Source organism: Clavelina lepadiformis, chromosome 4, assembly GCF_947623445.1.
Source record: "Clavelina lepadiformis chromosome 4, kaClaLepa1.1, whole genome shotgun sequence".
Classification (NCBI taxonomy): domain Eukaryota; kingdom Metazoa; phylum Chordata; class Ascidiacea; order Aplousobranchia; family Clavelinidae; genus Clavelina; species Clavelina lepadiformis.
In genome coordinates, this window is record NC_135243.1 from 4024939 (window position 1) to 4044611 (window position 19673).

At 35.3% G+C, this 19673-nt stretch overlaps 2 protein-coding genes and 3 long non-coding RNA genes across 7 annotated transcripts; 2 read left to right on the forward strand and 3 right to left on the reverse strand.

Moving 5' to 3' along the window:
* Positions 1-276: 276 nt before the first annotated feature.
* LOC143453283 (uncharacterized) lies at positions 277-14004 on the reverse strand. 3 transcript variants are annotated; one of them, XM_076954557.1, is made up of 2 exons: positions 13792-13980; positions 277-1130 (listed from the first exon to the last, which is right to left on the reverse strand). In XM_076954557.1, exon 2 carries the CDS (start codon positions 1122-1124, stop codon positions 792-794), a length of 333 nt encoding a protein of 110 aa, XP_076810672.1. In that variant the 5' UTR covers positions 1125-1130; positions 13792-13980; the 3' UTR covers positions 277-791. The 3 variants fall into 3 exon arrangements, 2 of the variants coding, with proteins under 2 accessions (XP_076810672.1, XP_076810671.1); XM_076954556.1 differs by lacking the exon at positions 13792-13980 and adding an exon at positions 1223-1455; XR_013115153.1 differs by lacking the exon at positions 277-1130 and adding an exon at positions 12663-13695 and having other exon boundaries at positions 13792-14004.
* Positions 3189-4224, reverse strand: LOC143452122 (uncharacterized). Its single transcript, XR_013114946.1, has 2 exons — positions 4059-4224; positions 3189-3904 (listed from the first exon to the last, which is right to left on the reverse strand). It is a non-coding gene; the product is annotated as an uncharacterized LOC143452122 (long non-coding RNA).
* On the forward strand, positions 5751-6966 carry LOC143452192 (uncharacterized). The gene is made up of 2 exons (XR_013114956.1): positions 5751-6094; positions 6278-6966. It is a non-coding gene; the product is annotated as an uncharacterized LOC143452192 (long non-coding RNA).
* Positions 9705-10884, forward strand: LOC143453267 (uncharacterized). The gene is made up of 2 exons (XR_013115150.1): positions 9705-9955; positions 10040-10884. It is a non-coding gene; the product is annotated as an uncharacterized LOC143453267 (long non-coding RNA).
* Positions 14005-16722: 2718 nt separating the features above from the next.
* Positions 16723-18319, reverse strand: LOC143453482 (uncharacterized). Its single transcript, XM_076954833.1, has 2 exons — positions 18023-18319; positions 16723-17819 (listed from the first exon to the last, which is right to left on the reverse strand). Exons 1-2 carry the CDS (start codon positions 18243-18245, stop codon positions 17716-17718), a joined length of 327 nt encoding a protein of 108 aa, XP_076810948.1. The 5' UTR covers positions 18246-18319; the 3' UTR covers positions 16723-17715.
* Positions 18320-19673: the final 1354 nt, after the last annotated feature.

Consider the following 19673-nt stretch of genomic DNA (forward strand, 5'->3'; position numbering starts at 1 on the left):
CTCAGCACTTCACTAAACATTCGATAATATATACTTTTGAATTTTCTTGTACACTAAATGATAGATTCAAATTAAACAGGAAAAGTGCTGTGGCCGTTTAAACGTTGCGTTTAACTGATATTTGAATGACGTCACTAAGCGAGATCCATGCATGTCTCTGGTATTTCGGCCAAGTAATCTACGAAAGCTACAAGTCTAGCACCAGGGAAGCATATCCAGTAAATAAATCGTTCGCATTACCGTTGCCGTTTACAGTTGATTAAATTCTGAGCAATATACTTGTTACAACATTTTATTGCAGTTGTTATAAAAATAACATAAAATATTGGCAGCTAACATACAAACCACACAGCACTAATACAGGATACTTGGCAGTTTACATTTTCGCACAATTTGCACGTTGGCGGTTGATACATAAGAATTTCACGAACATCAAACACAACAATCGGATGACGTATGACAGTTAGTACAATATCGTCAAATTGTGAACACAGAGCAAACACAAATAATGTTTGGGCTGGGCAGTGAGACTTGCGCATAAAAATTAACATTTTACAGAGGACAAAACAACTAAGTGGTGCGATGGCGGTTGACACCAATATGTACAAGTATTTACAAGTAACCGCACATCGAGCACTGGAAGGTATTCAAGCATTTCAATAAATTGATTGCTCTGTAAATACTGGAACATTCTTAACGGGCTGGTTTGCAGGGCAGACAGTACAACACCAAAAATAAAAACACTCAAAACTCCTAGGTCATTGACCTGAAGGCAGCATGAGCTTAAACATTTAACGCGCATCAGTCACTAAAAGTCTGATGGCGGCCCAAGACTTTAAAGGTAAAAAATGAATTTTCAAGCATTTAAAGATGGATTGCAAAAACACTTGAAATTTAGGAAATGGCATGTTGGCAGTATTCGCTATAATATCGATTACAGCCAATACAGACACCAAATCAGTACCAAAACCAATCAACAAACCCCAACCAACCAACTGCAAAGAAAGTTGAAGCTTGGATGAATTGGCGATCAGAACTCTTTGTGATCCAAACAGGCTGCGAGGTAATTGAACCAGATTGTTTCTACCCTCGGGTTGTTCAGTCGTGCTACAAAATCCATTCATTTAAACCTGAAAAGCAACAAAATAAGCATAACACAAAGATTTCATATTTAATGAATTTTCAGCTTTGCTTGTTAAACATGTGTTGATTTTAGCTTCACCATTTGTTAATCTTCGTCTTCAATCATCGTTACACAAATCATCTTGTTTACGCACTTGCGATGTAGCTTCGTAAGTCACTGAACAACATCGATTGGAAAGAATTATGCAACTACACAAGTCAATAACATTTCATCATTTCACCAACATAGCTCTGTAAACATTGAACACAAGATTTTCAAACCTTGCGGCTGACACAAGAAGCGACTAGTTGTATTACTTGCAAATAAACCAACTCCACGAGTTAATGCCATTTTAAATGATACAATAACCAGTGGAAAGAATGTCAATTAACGTGGCTTGCCCGTACATGAACGCTTGGAATGTTAAAATTAAACAAAGTGATGAGACAAATTACACGTCTGGAACGAAACAATTAAACCATTGGCAAGAAATGTACAATTGCATTGAAGCAAAATTGATTAAAAGAAAAATCCATTTCTTATAAATGTAAAATAAAAGAAGAAAACCAATGGTAGGTCACTTGCCTTTACCATAAAATATACGACCGAAGTTAAAATTTTAAACACCCTGATTAAATTGTTGTTTTAAATTACCAAATAAATATATGAATTTATTACACATTACACAAATGTTACCACTAGCTGGCGTTTGGATGTTCAATTTAAAAATCGTCCCAAAGGGTAACATTTCACTGGCATTGTAAAAAATTATGCTTGCATTTTGTACGAATATTCTAGTTTTTCTACTTTTATCCGCAAGTGTTTGTACATATAGTACGAATGATAACTTTGTATACCTTGGAAAGTTGGAGCTATCAAAACATCTTTGTTTTGCTTGACGTAATTTATATGTGTTAAGTATTAACCGCCACCATACAACTTATCTTTGTGTTTATTGAAAGTAGCCATCAGGAAGTAACTGCTTCAGGTTGATATATGCGTACATAAATGCAAATAGTAAGTATGTGCTGCCAACAAATAAGTTGATTCACATTTAATTTTGGTGAAATGATGTAGAAATTTTTCCAAATTATGTAGTCGTATAAATCTTTCCAAACGATCTCGTTCAGCAAATTTCACAGTTGAAATACCTCTCAGATCCACACTGGCAAAGATTATCTTTTTGAAAAACGTGCAATTGCCAAAACCACCGAGATAAATTGTGTCTCTATGATGTAAAAATGTTCAAACGAGAGTCAACATTTGCAATCAACATAATTTTGCCTGAGAAATCAAAAAACATTATGGTAAAGTAAGATAACGGTTTCTTTGCTTTTGTAGTTAATGCAAATTTGCAAGTATTTGTCTGAGATCTCTGACTTTAGAACCGATTGCTTGTTCCTTGGAATTACACTTACGCTTGCACTGTAACGTTAACCGTCACAAATTGCTTTGAAATAACAGGTTCCCAAATTTGACGTTTACACATGCTTTTGCTTTTTGTCTGTCGCTGACTGAATGTAGTCAACGTGTAGTCCAACTGCTGTGGTCACTTGAGGATCATTTTAAAATGCTTGTTCATCGCGAAAGCTAAACGTAATCTGTTGAACGTATCGATGTAGGTGAGTTTGATTTTGCTATACACGCTGCCTGTTATAAACTTATTTGTACAGGATTTGTGGCCAAGTTAGCTTCAGTTTAAACACAACCATCATTCAATCTTATTCTGAGCAAAAATACTTCTTATAATGTGGTTTTTCAAAATACGACTACGAGAATAGAGAACATTACCGGAAGGTTCGAACGATTGATGATCAGATAAAATAACATTGTTTACGACGTCTTTGGGTACAGGGTTGCTGTTTTCGTAATTCGTTTTACTATAATAGGAGCCATATATAATTTCAAGTTTGATACTTCAGATAAGAAATATGAAGTTCCTGAGATTCGAGTGAAAGGAAGATAACATTTTTGTTAATAGAAATCCATCTTAATAGAAGGCGGTACTACAATATCTACAAATAGTAAACATGTAAACATGTAAACATCAAAATCCATGATGATATTAGGTTTTTCCAATTTTTATTTAAGTTGTGATGAAAAGTACACAATATTGTCATGATGGCAATTAATAAAGATTAGTTGGCGTTTCCTTTGGCACATTATAAATTTGACAGCTGATACATAGGTATATCACTTACAACAAACACAAAATATATCGAGTTTGAAAGGGCCCGGTACTTACTATGATATGTATACAGACAGTAAACACAGAACAAACGCAAACGTTTGGGCTGGGGAGTAAGACTTGCGCATAAAATTACAGTTTTATGAGGACAAAACAGTGGTGTGATGGCGGTTCACACCAATATGTACAAGTATTTACAATTAACCGCACATCGAGCACCGGAAGGTATTATCAAGCATTTCAATAAATTGATTGCTTTGCAAATACTGAACTTTCATTTTATCAAATTTTCAGGGCAGACAGTACAACATCAAAAACAAAACACCAATACACCAAAAGGTCAATGACCTGACGGAGGCATGAGCTTAATACATTTAACGCGCATCAGTCACTTCTGATGGCGGCCCAATGCTTAAAGCATTACCAGAACCACAAACAAACCCCAACAAACAAACTGCACAGATAGTTGAAGCTTGGACGAAGTGGCAATCACAATTCTTCCCGAACCAAACATGCTGCGAGGTAATTGAACCAGGTTGCTCCTACCCTCGGCTTAATTGTCTAGTCGGGCTACAAGATCGAATCATTAAAACCTGAAAAGTAACAACAAACAGCAAGGTTATAAGCAGATTTAATAACATCGTATCCTATTGTTTTGACATGTTACGTCATAAACGTGTGTCTCACTACCGCACAATTATAAAACTACATCATACAATTAGTTATCTTCGCCTTCATCATTGTTACCTTGTTGACGCATTTCCGATGTAGCGTCCAAAATCCGTGAAAGACATTGTTCGGAAAGAATTATGCAACTACACAAGTCAAAAGTATATCATAATTTCACCAATATAGGTCTGGAAATACTAAACAAATTTTTGAAAATTAATTCGATTAACTAAACGCCTACAAAGTATAGTTACAAGCAAACAATACTTAATATAATGCTCACATATATACATCTTTCGATCGTTTTCAGCATTACCATTTGTAGTTTAAACCGATTAGATATTTAACAAGTACATACTTTGCTACATAATTCATGCTAATGTGCACAAGTAGACTTATTGGATACAAACGTGATGAAGCTAAACTAAACAGCAAATAGCTTTAATTGAATCCGTCTAAAGATTAGTCCAAACAGCAGCAGAAACCCAAATAGGATTAATGAGCATCTTACTACATATCAATATATAATGCCCTTGTCTTCAGCTAACACAAGAAACAACTCGCTGTAATACCTGCTAATAAAGCATCCCACAAGTTAAATGACTTTTAGGACAAATAAACCAGCCGAATTATTGCCAATTAACGTGGCTTGCCGGTGGTATCACATGAACGCGTGGAATGTTAAAATCAAGCAAAATGTTGACACAAATAACAAGCCTGGGACGAAAAAATCAAACCATTGGCAACAAATGTACAATTGTATTGAAGCAAAATTGATTAAAAGGAAAACTCCTTTTTCACATACGCAGAAACATAGAAAAAGCAATCCTGTATCAATTGCCGTTTCAAAAATAAATGTGACAAAAGAACTAACCACTTAAGAATATAAAATCTACTTAAAAAGCATATCCGCTACTGTTTTGAATGGTGCTATTTATTCATAGATATCTTATGTAGAATACAACTTGATCACGTATAACTTTACAACTTTACAACACCTTACCTGACAACGAACTCACAATGGCAAGCACCCATCGTTCTTTAATTTTCATTTGTATGAACTTCATTGAAACAAATGCAAGAATACAATAAACTTGTTTTTGGAACACGATGTTTTAAATGGTGGAAATCCAATTTTTCATAACCCTGCTATGGAATGTACTATACATCTATACATGTAATGGGCAACAAGTAAATGAAGATTTTATGTCATTTTTTGGCCATGCAAATTTCAGTAAATCTTGGGAAAACGTGGTATCTATGCTGAATAATGGATTTGATGTATGTATTTTTTTAAAGCGACCTATTGCTCCATTGCCAAGGTTGCTGTTGCTATTCGTAGCCGCGAATTAATCTTATCACCATGTATCAACTTTTATTGTAAGTTTGTTATGTAACGTATTTGGTAACATAGACATAATAACAACGTTGTTATTACGATTTTGTGAATTTAAGGTAAGTCATACATAATGTTGGGTAATTTGTGTGTGCTTAGTCATTGATTCTATGTTTTCTTATGCAGATCAGTACAAAAATCTGTTTATCCAGTAATGTTTTATTGCACGGATATGTTGCTGTCAATCCCTTAACGTTCAGTGCCAGGCGTGTTTTTTTCTGATTATTCATTTGGTTTACATTCCAGGCAATCATATGATCCCACCGGCAAGCCACGTTAATTGGCCGCATTCCACTCACAATCTATCTGCCAAGTTATAAAAACTTCACAATGTAGTTTACAGTGTACGTTGCCTTGTTTACACGTGGCTGTACTTAGGTTTGACGAAGAGAGTATACATCAGATTTTTCTATGAAGTCGATCGCATTTTATCGAGATAAATTCTGCATGTTGATTTTTTTCTTGTATTTTAAGCGATCTTGATGGAAATCAAGAAATAAAAAATTAAGAAAATTTTGTTAACATTTATAGAGATTGGAGAAATGATGAATTAGTTTCAGGTACGTAGTTGGGATGATTTTCCAACAATGTCGGTCACTGAAATCTGCTCAAATGCCCGTAATCCACGCTGGTAAGATGACCTTGTTGAAAAGAGTGCAATCGTCAACGGTCATACATCAGCAGAATTTGGTCTGACAAGATAAAAAGAACACAGAAAGTAATTGGAATGATTAATGTTAGCAAAGTTTTCCTTTTTTAAACCTTAAAACTAGTTTGTCTCCCAATGCTGGGTGTGTCTGAAATTAAACATCGGGATGCCAGACAGCCCAGCAGTTCAAAATATATTTCAAGAATTGTTTTCTGTAAAATATGTTTGATTCGCTTTAATTTCATGTTACAGAACTAAAGCCAAGGTGGATTAAGCTGGTCCAATTTTTTCAGTTCGTTTTTGGATTGGATTCAGAAAGACATGCATTTACTCTTGATCTCCAGCGTCGTAATGCTTGTTGGTATCAGTATTGCTTGCTGACAAGATGTCGCCATCAGCAACAAGGAAGTTTGTTACTGGTGTGCGTTTACTGTGTAAATAATAAGTGTTTGCCGCCGTCAAATCCATTTGATTGTTCTCTACTTGATGCTTTAATCTTTATATACGTCATTTGACCACAGACCTCTAGATGAGAACTCTGTTGCTATAATCTACAACCTATGAATAATCATTTTTTAGTATTTTGTTTTTTTTGCGTAACATAACGGCCATGACAAAAGTTTCAGCATTTTTAGATATTTCGTTAAGATTTCAATGAAAATGCCTCCCTGTATATAGTTAGTATTGGTGTAGTAATGTATTTCTGTCTGTGTTGTCTAAGCTTGTGCCATCTTTAGGCCAATTTCGTGCCTAAAGCGTGTTCTACGTTTACAAGTGCAAGCCGTCATTGCAAAAGTCAATATTTGTGCTGGCTGTGCTTTCAATGCTTTACTGCCAAAGCCTCATATACTGCCTTGAAACGGAAATAAAGTATGTCCTGTTTCAGTTGATGGTTTCGGAATTTGTGCTTTCAATGCTGGCAATAAAAGAATTGTAGAAAATTTAGTATCTTAAATAATTTAGTACTTTATATAATCACATTAGGCCACTGACAAGCTGGTGTTTGCCACATTTGTCGGTAATCATGAATGGTCACTATGTATCGGACATCACAGACCTAACAATTTCAAATCGAATCTTCAAGTATATGCATATGAGTTGTGCTCTTGGTTAAGGAAATGATACATACATATACATGGCACAATGTCACTGCGTTATAAGATGCCTGGAAGTTAAAACTTGGAATAATCTGCTTAAAGATTTTTATCCACCACTGAAACACATTTAGTCGTTTCAAAATGGTGGCGCAAACCATCGTTCAATCGTTTTAAATTTTTCTAATTTCAAGCCGACCCATACATCCTTTTCTCGCAATCGTCAAGCTTCTTCACGATTTCATGGTTGATTAATGATTAATGATTAATTAGTTTGATAGTTTTCCGACTTGATAACGTCACCAAATTAATTTTGTGAGGAAAGTTCACGATTTAACATCAGACACAGATTTCCAAAACAACTTTGTTGGTCGAAGTAACCGAACCAGGACAACTACACAACAAACTTTACATAAGTCGGAGTATGATGTAACAAGGCTGTAAACAGCGTCATGAAAAGCACAACAGTTTTATTCTTAAACTATTATTCTCGCAAATTAAACAGAACTGTAAGAGAGTGAGTTGAACCTTCATTATAGCAGTAATTGCAGAAATACTTCGCCTCAAACATCAAATGCTCAATATTCCGGTCCGAATTCGGACTAATATTTTTTTCAACTTAATCCCGAACTCATCCCCATCCTAGACCGGCTTACAATTATGCTCTGGTATCATGCGATCCGGGAATTGAACTCGAGCTTCTCCGCAGAGGATACGTAAGTTCTAACCAATAGGCCATCTGTCAGTGTCAATTCTACAGTACTTTAGAACCTCTTGAACGAACGAAAAACGACGTCTGACTTTAAAGAAGAGACTTGATCATGCAGGTGAAGCGATGGGTGTAAGCATGCCAGCTGCATCCAATCATACAATTTAAATATTATTAAAACTGGAGTTGGGAAATTGCTTTCTTCTTCTAAACGACAACATCTTTATTTTTTGCGGGGTGGGAAGTTTTTAAACTATGAACTTTAATTTGATTAGGCCTACTTTAACTTAACAAATGGTTCGCTATGTGTGTGCTATAAGTATATTCTGATGTATATTCTGACGCCAATGTGTGTATTACGTTGATGTGTACAATAATGGGAGTAGAACACTTTACTAAAAACATTTGTGAATTTTACGTAGATATGATATTTATGCAATGAGAAGTGTATGTTTTATGACATTTACTTGGTTTCTGCTTTTACTTTGAAATTCGACAATTCAGTATTGCTTTAAAGAACGTTGGCAATTCCAAGCAAGATAATTCTTTTGTTAAAACTTTGAACAAGCATTTGATTGAACTCACTTTAAATAATTTTAACATTCCACACATTCATGTGAAAGCACACCACGTTGATTAATTCGGATCTTTTCAAATTCTTTCGACCACGTGTTACTTTATATAAGGTTTGATTTAGCAAATACGCAACCTACTGTACTGTAGTTCGCAGATTTTTTTCAGGCCGAATAAGTACGTGTCAGATATTACATGTAAAGTATAGTGGATTCATTGTTAGTTAAATAGAAGTTATTTTTCTTTTACTTCTCATAGGGTTTGAATGAAATACATTTTGCCGACTTCATTATTTGTAGAATGATTTGAAGAAGTTTGTATAGTTCAAAACGAGTCGCTTATTAGAGTGGTTTTTCTGGTGTTGGTTTCAAATACAGTGGGACCTCGTTAATCCGGACCCCGAACAACCGGAATCCCCGCTATCCGACACAAAACTGCCGGGAACGGATTTCTTCCTATGCATTTCACCCCTTTAATCCGGAAACCCCGCTGTCCGACTCCGACACAAAAGTTTTGGAACAAATGTGCTAAATCAATCGCAATAAAATCCGATAAACCGGATTATTAACAGTTTAGCGAAAATGATTCACGATTGTCCTAATACACTATGTACGCTGGGTAGTTAGATGACGAAACAATAGCCGATTATCTACGCATAATAACGTTGCGGTCTTTATTGATTCAAAAGTACAGTACTGTACAGCATTGCGCTTTGTAAAAAATTTTAGCCGCACAGCTTTTTAGTCATACTATGAAATACTGTACAGTGTTTTAGAAACGAAAAAATAAATTGTTCATCAACAGTAACAAACAACACTTCCGCGGTCGCAAAAAAATACGTACATTACATGGGTTGAGTGCGGCAATCTATTGAAAACATACTGCTGCAACTCAATCGTGCTATCAGCTTTTGATATCGCATTGCGCAATGATTAGAAACAGGTCAAAGAAAGTTCAAGACTGCTGGTCCCGCCGGAATGCTTCGCCATGCAAGAGCGGTTGTCATACCGTTCGTCACTTCTGGCTTAGAGCATTCGTCTTTAATACGGTGGTTCTGGGGTTCGACACTGGGTCGGATCATACAAAAAATATAATTTTATTTTAGTTGCTGTCCAGCCAGAAACTCGGTACTTAGAATTTCACTAGGGTGCGTACTGCGTTTTGAACACGGTGCTGCATTTGCATGGTTGATTGATTTTCTCCTTTCCGATAATCCGGAAACCCCGCTAAACCGACATTTTTTGACGAAACGAAGTGGTCCGGATTAACGAGGTCTCACTGTATATCCAAACTTAAGATAACGCTGAATAAACTGTTAAACGAAACACAATCAAATTTCCTATTACTTTTACACAGTAGAATGTTGGTGAAATGATGATTGTTTGAATTGGGCGTGATTTCCAAACGTGATTTGGCGAATTTTGCAGCTGCCATAATCTGCCTTCCACACAGGTTAAGGTGACCTTGAGAAGAGTGCAATCGATAATGGCCACCGTGACTTGTCTTATGTGTCTCGATGATACAAATGTATGGAACATATGAAACTTGGGAAACGTAAGTTGATTAAAATGCACGAACTGAGTTTTGTTTTATTGTCACTCCTGTATCGTCATTGCATCGTGTGACTTGTTTTTCTAGATCATAGAAGCAGATCTCTGCCAGCCTAAATGAAATGAAGGTAGAAGCAAACTTGTTCAGATCTCTTGCAGAGCGTTCGAGTCTGATCACCATTTCCTAGCAACATTTCTTGTTGCTAGGTTACTGATGGCTGGTCGTTATGTCCATAAGTGTTTGTACATAATTTACGTTCTATGTATTAATATCTGCATCCACCACACAAGCCTTTCCTAGCTACCAGCAAGCAACTTCGCTCTTTGTGCTTGCTGTGCGGATTAATGCGTGGTTAATCCGCCCTGTAAACAGTTATGTAAATGTCTTGTCTTTAGCCATCAAACCATTTCTCTTTACTACGTCGTCACCGCCACTACGAATAAGCCATTTGCAATGAACAAGTGTAAATAGTTTTGATCATGTGCGTTTTAAAGTTTTTGCCTTTCATACTTAAACGAAAATGTAGTAAAATAAGTTTCGGGCGTTTTTAAGTCTTTTGCCGCCATCAAACGAATAGTTTTTATGAACTGTGATTGATGTGCGTTTAATTTTTGTAAATACTTTCCAACGCCAGCCAACTGCGACCCAGTTTGTGTAACACGAGTGTTTTCTTCCACATAATGTAGAGCTTCCCATTAATGTGCAATAATACATAGAATTTGCTTAAATGCCAACCTGTGATACATGATTCGTGTTGTACTTGTGCGGGTAAATGTACATAGTTGCTGTTGTCCGCCACTGTCCAATACATGTATTTAATATCTGTAGACATCAAACATTGTGATTAGTAAATTTTTGCTTCCACGAGACCAGTTAATATTCTAACAATTATTCTCCATTTACTGTGATGTGCGTTTAATATTTGTAAACACTTCCAAATGTCAGAAATAAGTGTTTGCCTCCATGTGGAGTTCACATTTATGTGAATTTGAACAAAACTGCCATTGAAATAAAATAGATAAAATATATAAAATTGCTGATGCCAATTTATTCCGTACAGAATACATAATAGTAAACCTTACACCTTTGAAAAACTATCCTCATCAGCTTTGCTCAATTAATGCCCCGCACTATGGTAATTTTCAGCAAACAGTGAAACTTTCAATATGATTTAATTTGGATTTGAGTCATGGTTTTCATGGCATAGCTATTAAAACTACAGTAAACAAACAATTGTCAAACAAGTTGTCCAACAAATGTCAGCAAGAAATGAATTGAGAATTTTGTTCATTTCATTGCAAAACATATTGCATCAGCTCTAATTCATCTGCTACTTAATACTAATTGTTGTTTTTCAACAGCCCTGTATATTATTGAATTATGAGACTGTAATACAAAAAGGAAAGCCTGCCATTGTTTTCACTTCCGATCATTTTGTTTTAAACTTTGTGATGAATGTATAAAAACTTTAGATATTTTTACACAAACTGGGTTGTAGTTAGCTGACATCGGAAAGTATTTACAAATATTAAACGCACATCACAGTAAATAAAACTGGTCTGAAGGCGGCAAAACACTAAATCGCAGTCGTTGTGATAAAAATACAAATCTTCGGAGAATAATTGTTGAAACGCACATTGAGTAGAAGATGCACTGGTCTCGTGGCGGCAAACACTTATAAGCATAATGTTTGATGTCTACAGATCAGAGGTCGGGAACCTATGACTCGCGAGCCAGGTGTGGCTCTTTTGATGACGGCATCTGGCTCGCAGATAAATCTAAGCTGGCATTTCTTAGCACAATTGTTACGAATAAAACTTTTCTGTTATTTGTAGTTTTGTAATTTCTGTACCATGCAGCACCAGAAATCGCATTAACAGTAATTAGCATGTTATTAAAGAGTAAATTCAGACATTTACCGTTGTCTAAAATAGTTGGTTTTGCTTAAAAATGCACACGTTAGTTGCATTAAGTGTTGAAAAATATTATATGGCTCTAACGGAAATAAAAATTAACAATATGTGGCTTTCATGGCTCCTTCGCCAAAAAGGTTCCGACCCCTGCTACAGATATTAAATACATGTAATAGACAGTGGACGACAACAGCAAACAGATACAATTATCCGAACAAGTACAACACTGATAACTATCACAGGTTGGCATTTAAGAAAATTCAACGTATGATTGCTAAAAACGCTGAACTTTTCAAAATTGTGTATTAGCAGGATTGAACCAGGAGTACCAATTGTAATTAACACCCTTGGACTGTAAACGACACCAAAAAAACCAAGAAATAACCATTTATATGAATATTTACAACAAAGACCGAAATATAACTGTTATCTAAAAACACTAGGAAATGTTTCGCCTGATAGAATTACTGTTAACTGTTGTTAAGGACTGAACTGAACTGCTCAACTGCATTGAACGCGTCGAGTATAAAGTCAGAATCTTGAGATGTCTTCCTGGAATCCCGTTCTGTTCTCTTTAAAATAAAAGCATTTACAACTCATCATATCTCTAAAAATTCATTATTATATTCTTGCATTTTTCAAGTTGGGTTTTATTGTACAATAAATGATAGATTCAAATTAAAACGGATTATTAATGTACCACAGGAAGTGGTAAATGTACCACTACTAATGTACTTGTTTTACCACTTGCAGCTCATTTTTATAGTTAGTTGTGGTCATCTGCTATGTGGTGTGAAGGCAACCATGGTTCAAATGGCGTAAAATTTCATTCAAAAATTAAATTGCTAAAATTCTTTTGCGCATTATTGGTAATTATGACGTCACAAAGCGAGATCCATGCATATTTCTGGTACCAGGGATGCATATCCAGTATACAAATTGTTCGCATTACCATTGCCGTATACGGATGATGAATTTTCTGAGCAATATACTTGTTACAATATTTTATTGCAGTTGTTATAGAAATAACATAAAATATTGGCAGCTAACATACAATCCACACAGCACTAACACAAAATACTTGGCAGTTTACAGTTTGCACCTTGGCGGTTGATCATTAGGTATTTCACGAACATCAAACACAACACTCGGATGGCGTCTGACAGTTGGTACAATATCGACAAATTGTGGACACAGAGCAAACACAAATAATGTTTGGGCTGGGCATTGAAACTTGCGCATAAAATAACATTTTACGGAAGACAAAACAACTAAGTGGTGTGATTGCGGTTCACACCAATATGTACAAGTATTTACAATTAACCGCACATCGAGCACCGGAAGGTATTCTCAAGCATTTCAATAAATTGATTGCTCTGCAAATACTGGAACATTCTTAACGAGTGGTTTTGAGGACAGACAGTACAACACCAAAAATAAAAACACCAAAACTCCATTAGGCCATGGACCTTACGGAGACATGAGCTTAAACATTTAACGCACATCAGTCACAAAACTTCTGATGTCGGCCGAAGACTTTAAAAGGAAAAAGCAATTTTCAAGCATTTAAAGATGGAGTGCAAAAACGCTTGAAATTTAGGAAATGGCATGTTGGCAGTATTTGCTATAATATCGATTATAGCCAATACAGACACCAAATCAGTACCAAAACCAATCAACAAACCCCAACAAACCAACTGCAAAGAAAGTTGAAGCTTGGATGAATTGATGATCAGAACTCTCAGATCCAAACATGCTGCGAGGTAATTGAACCAGATTGTTTCTACCCTCGGGTTGTTCAGTCGTGCTACAAAATCCATTCATTCAAACCTGAAAAGAAACAAAATAGGCATAACAAAATCATTTCATCATATTTAACGAATTTGCAGCTTTGCCCAGTTAAAAATATGTTGATTTTAGCTTCACCAATTGTTAATCTTCGTCTTCAATCATTGTTACACAAATCATATTGTTGACGCACTTGCGATGTAGCTTCGTAAATCACTCAACGACATAGTTTGGAAAAAATTACGCAACTACACAAGTATATAACATTTCATCATTTCACCAATATAGATCTGTAAATATTGAACACAAGTTTTTTAAATTTTGCGGCTGTATTGAACTAACACAAGGAGCGACTAGCTGTACTACCTGCAAATAAACCAACTCCACAGGTTAAATGACATTTTAAAGGACACAATAACCAGCGGAAAGAATGGCAATTAACGTGGGTTGCCCGCACATGAACGCGTGGAATGTTAAAATCAAGCAAATTGACGACACAAATAACAAGCCTGGGATAAAACAATTGGCAACAAATGTACGATTGCATTGAAACAAGTCTGATAAAAGACAAAATCCATTTTTAATAAATTCAGAATGAAAGGAAAAAGCAATCATTCGTCACTTACCTTTACCAAAATATGTTTGACCTACGCTAAACTTTTAAACACCCTGATTAAACTGTTGTTTTATATTACCAAATATATATATATGTATGAAATTATTATGTATTACCATCAACTACCGTCAACTGGGGTTGGCTGTTCAATTTAAATATGATTCCCAATGGTAACATTTCCCTGCTAGGAATGAACTGTAATTTGGTGGATGTGGCTTAGAAACATGCAAATTTTTCAATGTAATCTGCAATTAGACTAATTAATATTTGTCCGGAGGAGCGTTTAAGCTGCCGCAAGTATCGGTGATGTCATAAAAATTCAAATATTTATTCATTATCATGTAGGTGCTTATTCATTATGCACAGTATGTAATATGACTAAAATGTCTTATCAACAACAATGAGGAATATTAACTGTTAAAGTATGTATTTGAAAGTTTTACAATAAAATTTTATGCTAATGTTTTAAAGTTAATATTACAAGTTTAATATTACAATTTATCAAAATCCAATCTGCGCATAGTGCAACTTCTGTGTTCATTTAAGGTACAGTTTAAAATGCAAGATCGTTTATAACAAAGTTAAACATAAATTACTTCTGAAATCCTGTTTAACAGCGTGGCGTAATGTAAAAGTTTAATTTGATTAAACACGCTGCCTGAAATAGACGGATTTATACTTGTGGTCAGATAAGATTTAATTTAAAGACAATCAAGATTCAATCTTATTCAGTGCAAAGATGCTTTCCATAATGTATTGTCAAAGTAAGACGGGAATAGAAGTGCTATAATTTCAAGTTCGAAACTTCAGGTAGGAAATATCAAATTTCCAACGAGTGAGGATTCTAGTCAGGATCTCATTGAGTGAAAGAAAAATAAAATTGTTTCCGTTTACAGAGGTAAAATTGCTGTTTTTACGGAATTCTCTATGCTAAGAACTTTACAAAATTTACTTTGTAAACTCGCTAGTAACATCAAAAAAGATGATGATATTTGGTTTTTCCAATTTTTATTGCAGTTGTGAAGAAAATTACACAAAATATTGCCTTGATGACAATTGATAAAGATTAGTTGGCGTTTATTTTCGCATAAATTATAAATTTGGCGGGTGATAAATAGGTATATCAAGTACAACAAACACAAAATATATCGAATTTGAAGTCGCCAGCTACTTGCTACACAATATATACAAATTGTAATCACAGAGAAAACACAAATAAATTTTGGGCTGGGCAGTGAGACTTAGGCATGAAATAACATTCTACAAAGGACAAAACATCAGTAGTGTGATGGCGGCCCAAGACTTAATACAATATAAAAAGGAATCTTCAAACAATTTATGATGGATTTGAAAAAATGCTCGAAATTTAGGAAATGGCAGTGGGCAGTGTTTTTGTTTAAATTTCGCTCACATTTAACACACCCACCAACTCAGAACACCACCCAACCGACTGCAAAGAAAGTTAAAGCTTGAATGAATTGGTGATCACGATCAGAAACCTTTGCGATCCAAACATGCTACGAGGTAATTGAACCAGATTGTTTCTACCCTCGAATTGTTCAGTCGTGCTACAAAATCCACTCATTTAAAGCTGGAGTAAAAGTAATAACACCCTAATAAAAGCATATCTAGCTTTGTGAATATTTGAAACAATACCATTTAACTTGGCTTGCTGGCGGTATCACATGAACACGTGGAATGTTAAAATCAAGCAAACTTGCTTCAGTCATGCATTCCAAACGAGAATAAATTGCCAAAATATTTTTACACAATAATACTGTAATACCTGTAATACCTGTAATACCTGTAATACCTGTAATACCCTCTGTAATACCCTCTGTAATACCAGTACAGTGCTACATTGCAATCAAACTCTAGTACTCCAACTCTTTCTCTTTTTCGATTGTGACGTCATAATAATCCTACATTGACATCGAACAGGTCAAAATAGCCAAGCTTGCTAAAACAAACAACCTAATATAATTATTAAAGACTTTTTGATAATTATACGCTATCCTAACTATTCATCTTTGCATTATTGCCTACATGTTATAACAATAATTGCTTCTATGATCAACTTAAGGGGCTTAGACAAGAAAACAACGTGATAAAAGAAAGGTAAATACACTAAGTAAGCAAAAACTGTAATTAGAACGTGGAAGATATTATGAAGTGTTCCAGGTTAAAACAAAGTTTGTTAACTCCAAGAATTGCTGTTGTGATCGCTAGGACACATTTTCTGCTTCAAATAACCTATACATCAATAAGTCGAACATGAATACAAACCAAGTCGGGAATAAGCTTTGGATTGCGGCGCAAGACTTGGATTACGTTGAACTATATGGTTAAAGGCTAACGTGATATTAAAAAGAATTTTTAACGGTATACTTCAGAAATGTTACAATATTTATGTTGGTTATGTTGCGAATATCGAGTAGTCACCAGCATTGCCATTATACAGTACAGGTATTTTATTAATATGGCTAATATCTTCCGAAGCGTTACACTCGTATCAAGCACAAACTCAAAATATGCCTGTACGGCTTAAACATAATTACTGCAAATTCAACACTTCATGTAGAAATTTTTAAACACACGAGGGCGGCAAACACTTGCGAAAATCTGACATGATATTTTGACATTCACGCACATGCAGTACAATTGTACCGATGGAGGCAAACACTTAAGATATTTACATACATCACTATTAACGCACATTGAGCATCTTTGATGGAAGTCTTCGTTTTACATACATTAAACGACCATAAGTACAAAATATTCTGGTGGCCAACACTTATATAGTCCATTTCATATGCGCATTAGTCACGTGCAAATTGAAATGACAGAACTCTTTCCAGAACAGGATTTTGAACATTTTAAACGCACATTAGTCACGTGCAAATTTAAATGACAGAACTCTTTCAAGAACAGGATTTTGGGTATTTTAAATGCACATTAGTCACGTGCAAATTGAAATGATAAGAACTCTTTCAAAAACAGGAATTTGAACATTTCAAATGCACATTAGTCACGTGCAAATTAAAATGATTGAACTTTTTTAAATTTACAAATTTTAGAGGCACTTTAGTCACGTGCCAAATAAAATTCAGAATCTCTTGACGCAAAACGGAATTTCTACAAATTTCAAATGCACATTAGTCACGTGCAGATAAAGATGATAGGAACTTTTTTCTTCAAACTTAAAATGCACATTAGTCACGTGCAAAAGTAACATGATGAAACTGTCATGAAAAGGTAATATTTAAACGCTCATTAAACAAACAGCCAACTGGGACGATGGCGACAATTCTTATAAAACAGCACATCAAGGAGAAGCGTGATGGCGGCTTATACTTAAGTAGATGGTTCTTATGAGAACAAGCAGTTACCATAAATCCAACATCCAGGTATCAGAAACTCAAATGAACGTACTCTTGTTGATCAGACTAACCGTGGCACAACTCATCCAAACGCTCGTCAGTGAAATTGAACAAGTTTGCTTCTAATCTTAATTCGTTCAGTCGTGTAACACGATTTGCTGCAAAGTGATCTGGAAATCAAGTAGGAAACATTGAAATGCAAAGTTAAGAACTATTTCAATTACTAAACTTTGTCAGTATATTGACATGAACAGGCAACATGCAGTTATGTTGAGAATTAATGTTTGCCTAAATCATACTTCGCACAGTTTACTGCTGGCCGGTGTTGGTCAAAGCCTGAACACTTACATCATCGCAACAAAAATCAACGTACTTTTTAACTTCTTCATTTTCATTCTCAGGTAAATTTCTGCTGCTTGCAGACACTGATCCCCACTGGACACTGTTGCATCATCGCGACAGGTTTCATCACCGTGACCTTTGACGATTGCTCTCTTTTCAAAAAGGTCACCTTGACCAGCCACACTGCAAAGTGAGCTTTGAAATTCGCCCGAACGACATCGTTTGGAAAACACATTTCCAAAATTTCTCATCATTTCACCAACATCATTCTGCTAACACAAGGAGAGACCAACAGTAACACCTGTGAATAAGGCAACCCCACCAGTTAAGTTTCATTTTAAAGAATACAACAAGCAGAGGAAAAATGCCAATTAGCATAGCTTGCCGGGGGAGGAGGGCAATATCACTTGAATGCGTGGAATGTTAAAATCAAGCAAAGTGATGACACAAACAACACGCCGCGTGCAAAACAATCAAATGAATGGCAACAAAATGTACGATTTCATAGACGCACAATTGACAAAAAATGAAAGTTTAACCCTGATGGTGAGCACTCGTTTTAAACTTGCGGTTACCTTAAAATTGGAATAAATGTGGCCTCAATCAAATATTTTACATCTGACAAAATTTTCCAAAATATTTTTACACATAATTGAAGCAAAACAATTTCTTTTTCAAACAAGAAAGCTTTTTCATGTGAAATTCAAAGTGACGGTAAAGGGAGATGCAAGCGCTAGTACAAGTTCAATTTATTGCAAAGAAAAGTAGTCAGTATAATATGGCAGAAAAATAAGTTTTCAATATTATACATAATGGTTATTTTAACTGTTGATGCTGAAAACCTGCGGCTAAAAGTGAAATATTTGAAGTAGTTTGTGACTTAATACATTGTAAGATTGACGTCATAATACGAAAACAGTGTGACATATCGTTGGTATTAGGGCCAAATATAAATCGAACAACTCGTATGGAGACAAGATTTAGGTAGGTAGCCTATACACATTTTTTTATTAGTAAACATAAATTCGTTGCACGAAACTCTTGCATTAGTTAGATCTATAACTTACATACTTAAAGTCAAGGAACTTATACTGCTGGTGAAAGTAAAAGCTAGGCTACAGCTCCCTAAGCTTAGTGCTGGCTGTGGAAGCAAAACTATAAGTCCAGTTACCGGTACTTGCCTTATGACAAGAATACTTTCCCAGTACCTGAATTAATAGTATCTCTGTGTGGTTTTCATTCAAAAAAAGTTTCACCTGCAACTTAATCACCTGCCAGTCATGTCGAAGTCTATTTAGTCCCGTTGAATATATTATCAGTATCACCCTCTGTACTACCAGTACAGTGTTACATTGGAATAAAATTCTAGTAAATGTTGAGTAAATTGTGATATAATACAATGTAGCATTAACGTCATAATAGGAAAACCGAAGACCTCACAAGAAATATATGCAGAATATATTAATCAATCCTCATCGTATAGTTCTACAAGTTGGTTCGTTTCTTGTACCAAGTGTCATTGTACCAAGTAATAGCATGTCATTGCAGAACGATGACACAACAGCAAGTTAATTTTTTTGACGCGAGTGAAGACTATAAAAGTGAAACCAGCAAAAGGTTTTGGGTTTTTGATACAAAGTACAATCTAAAGTGTATTTTTGATTGATTTTGTAGGTTCTAAC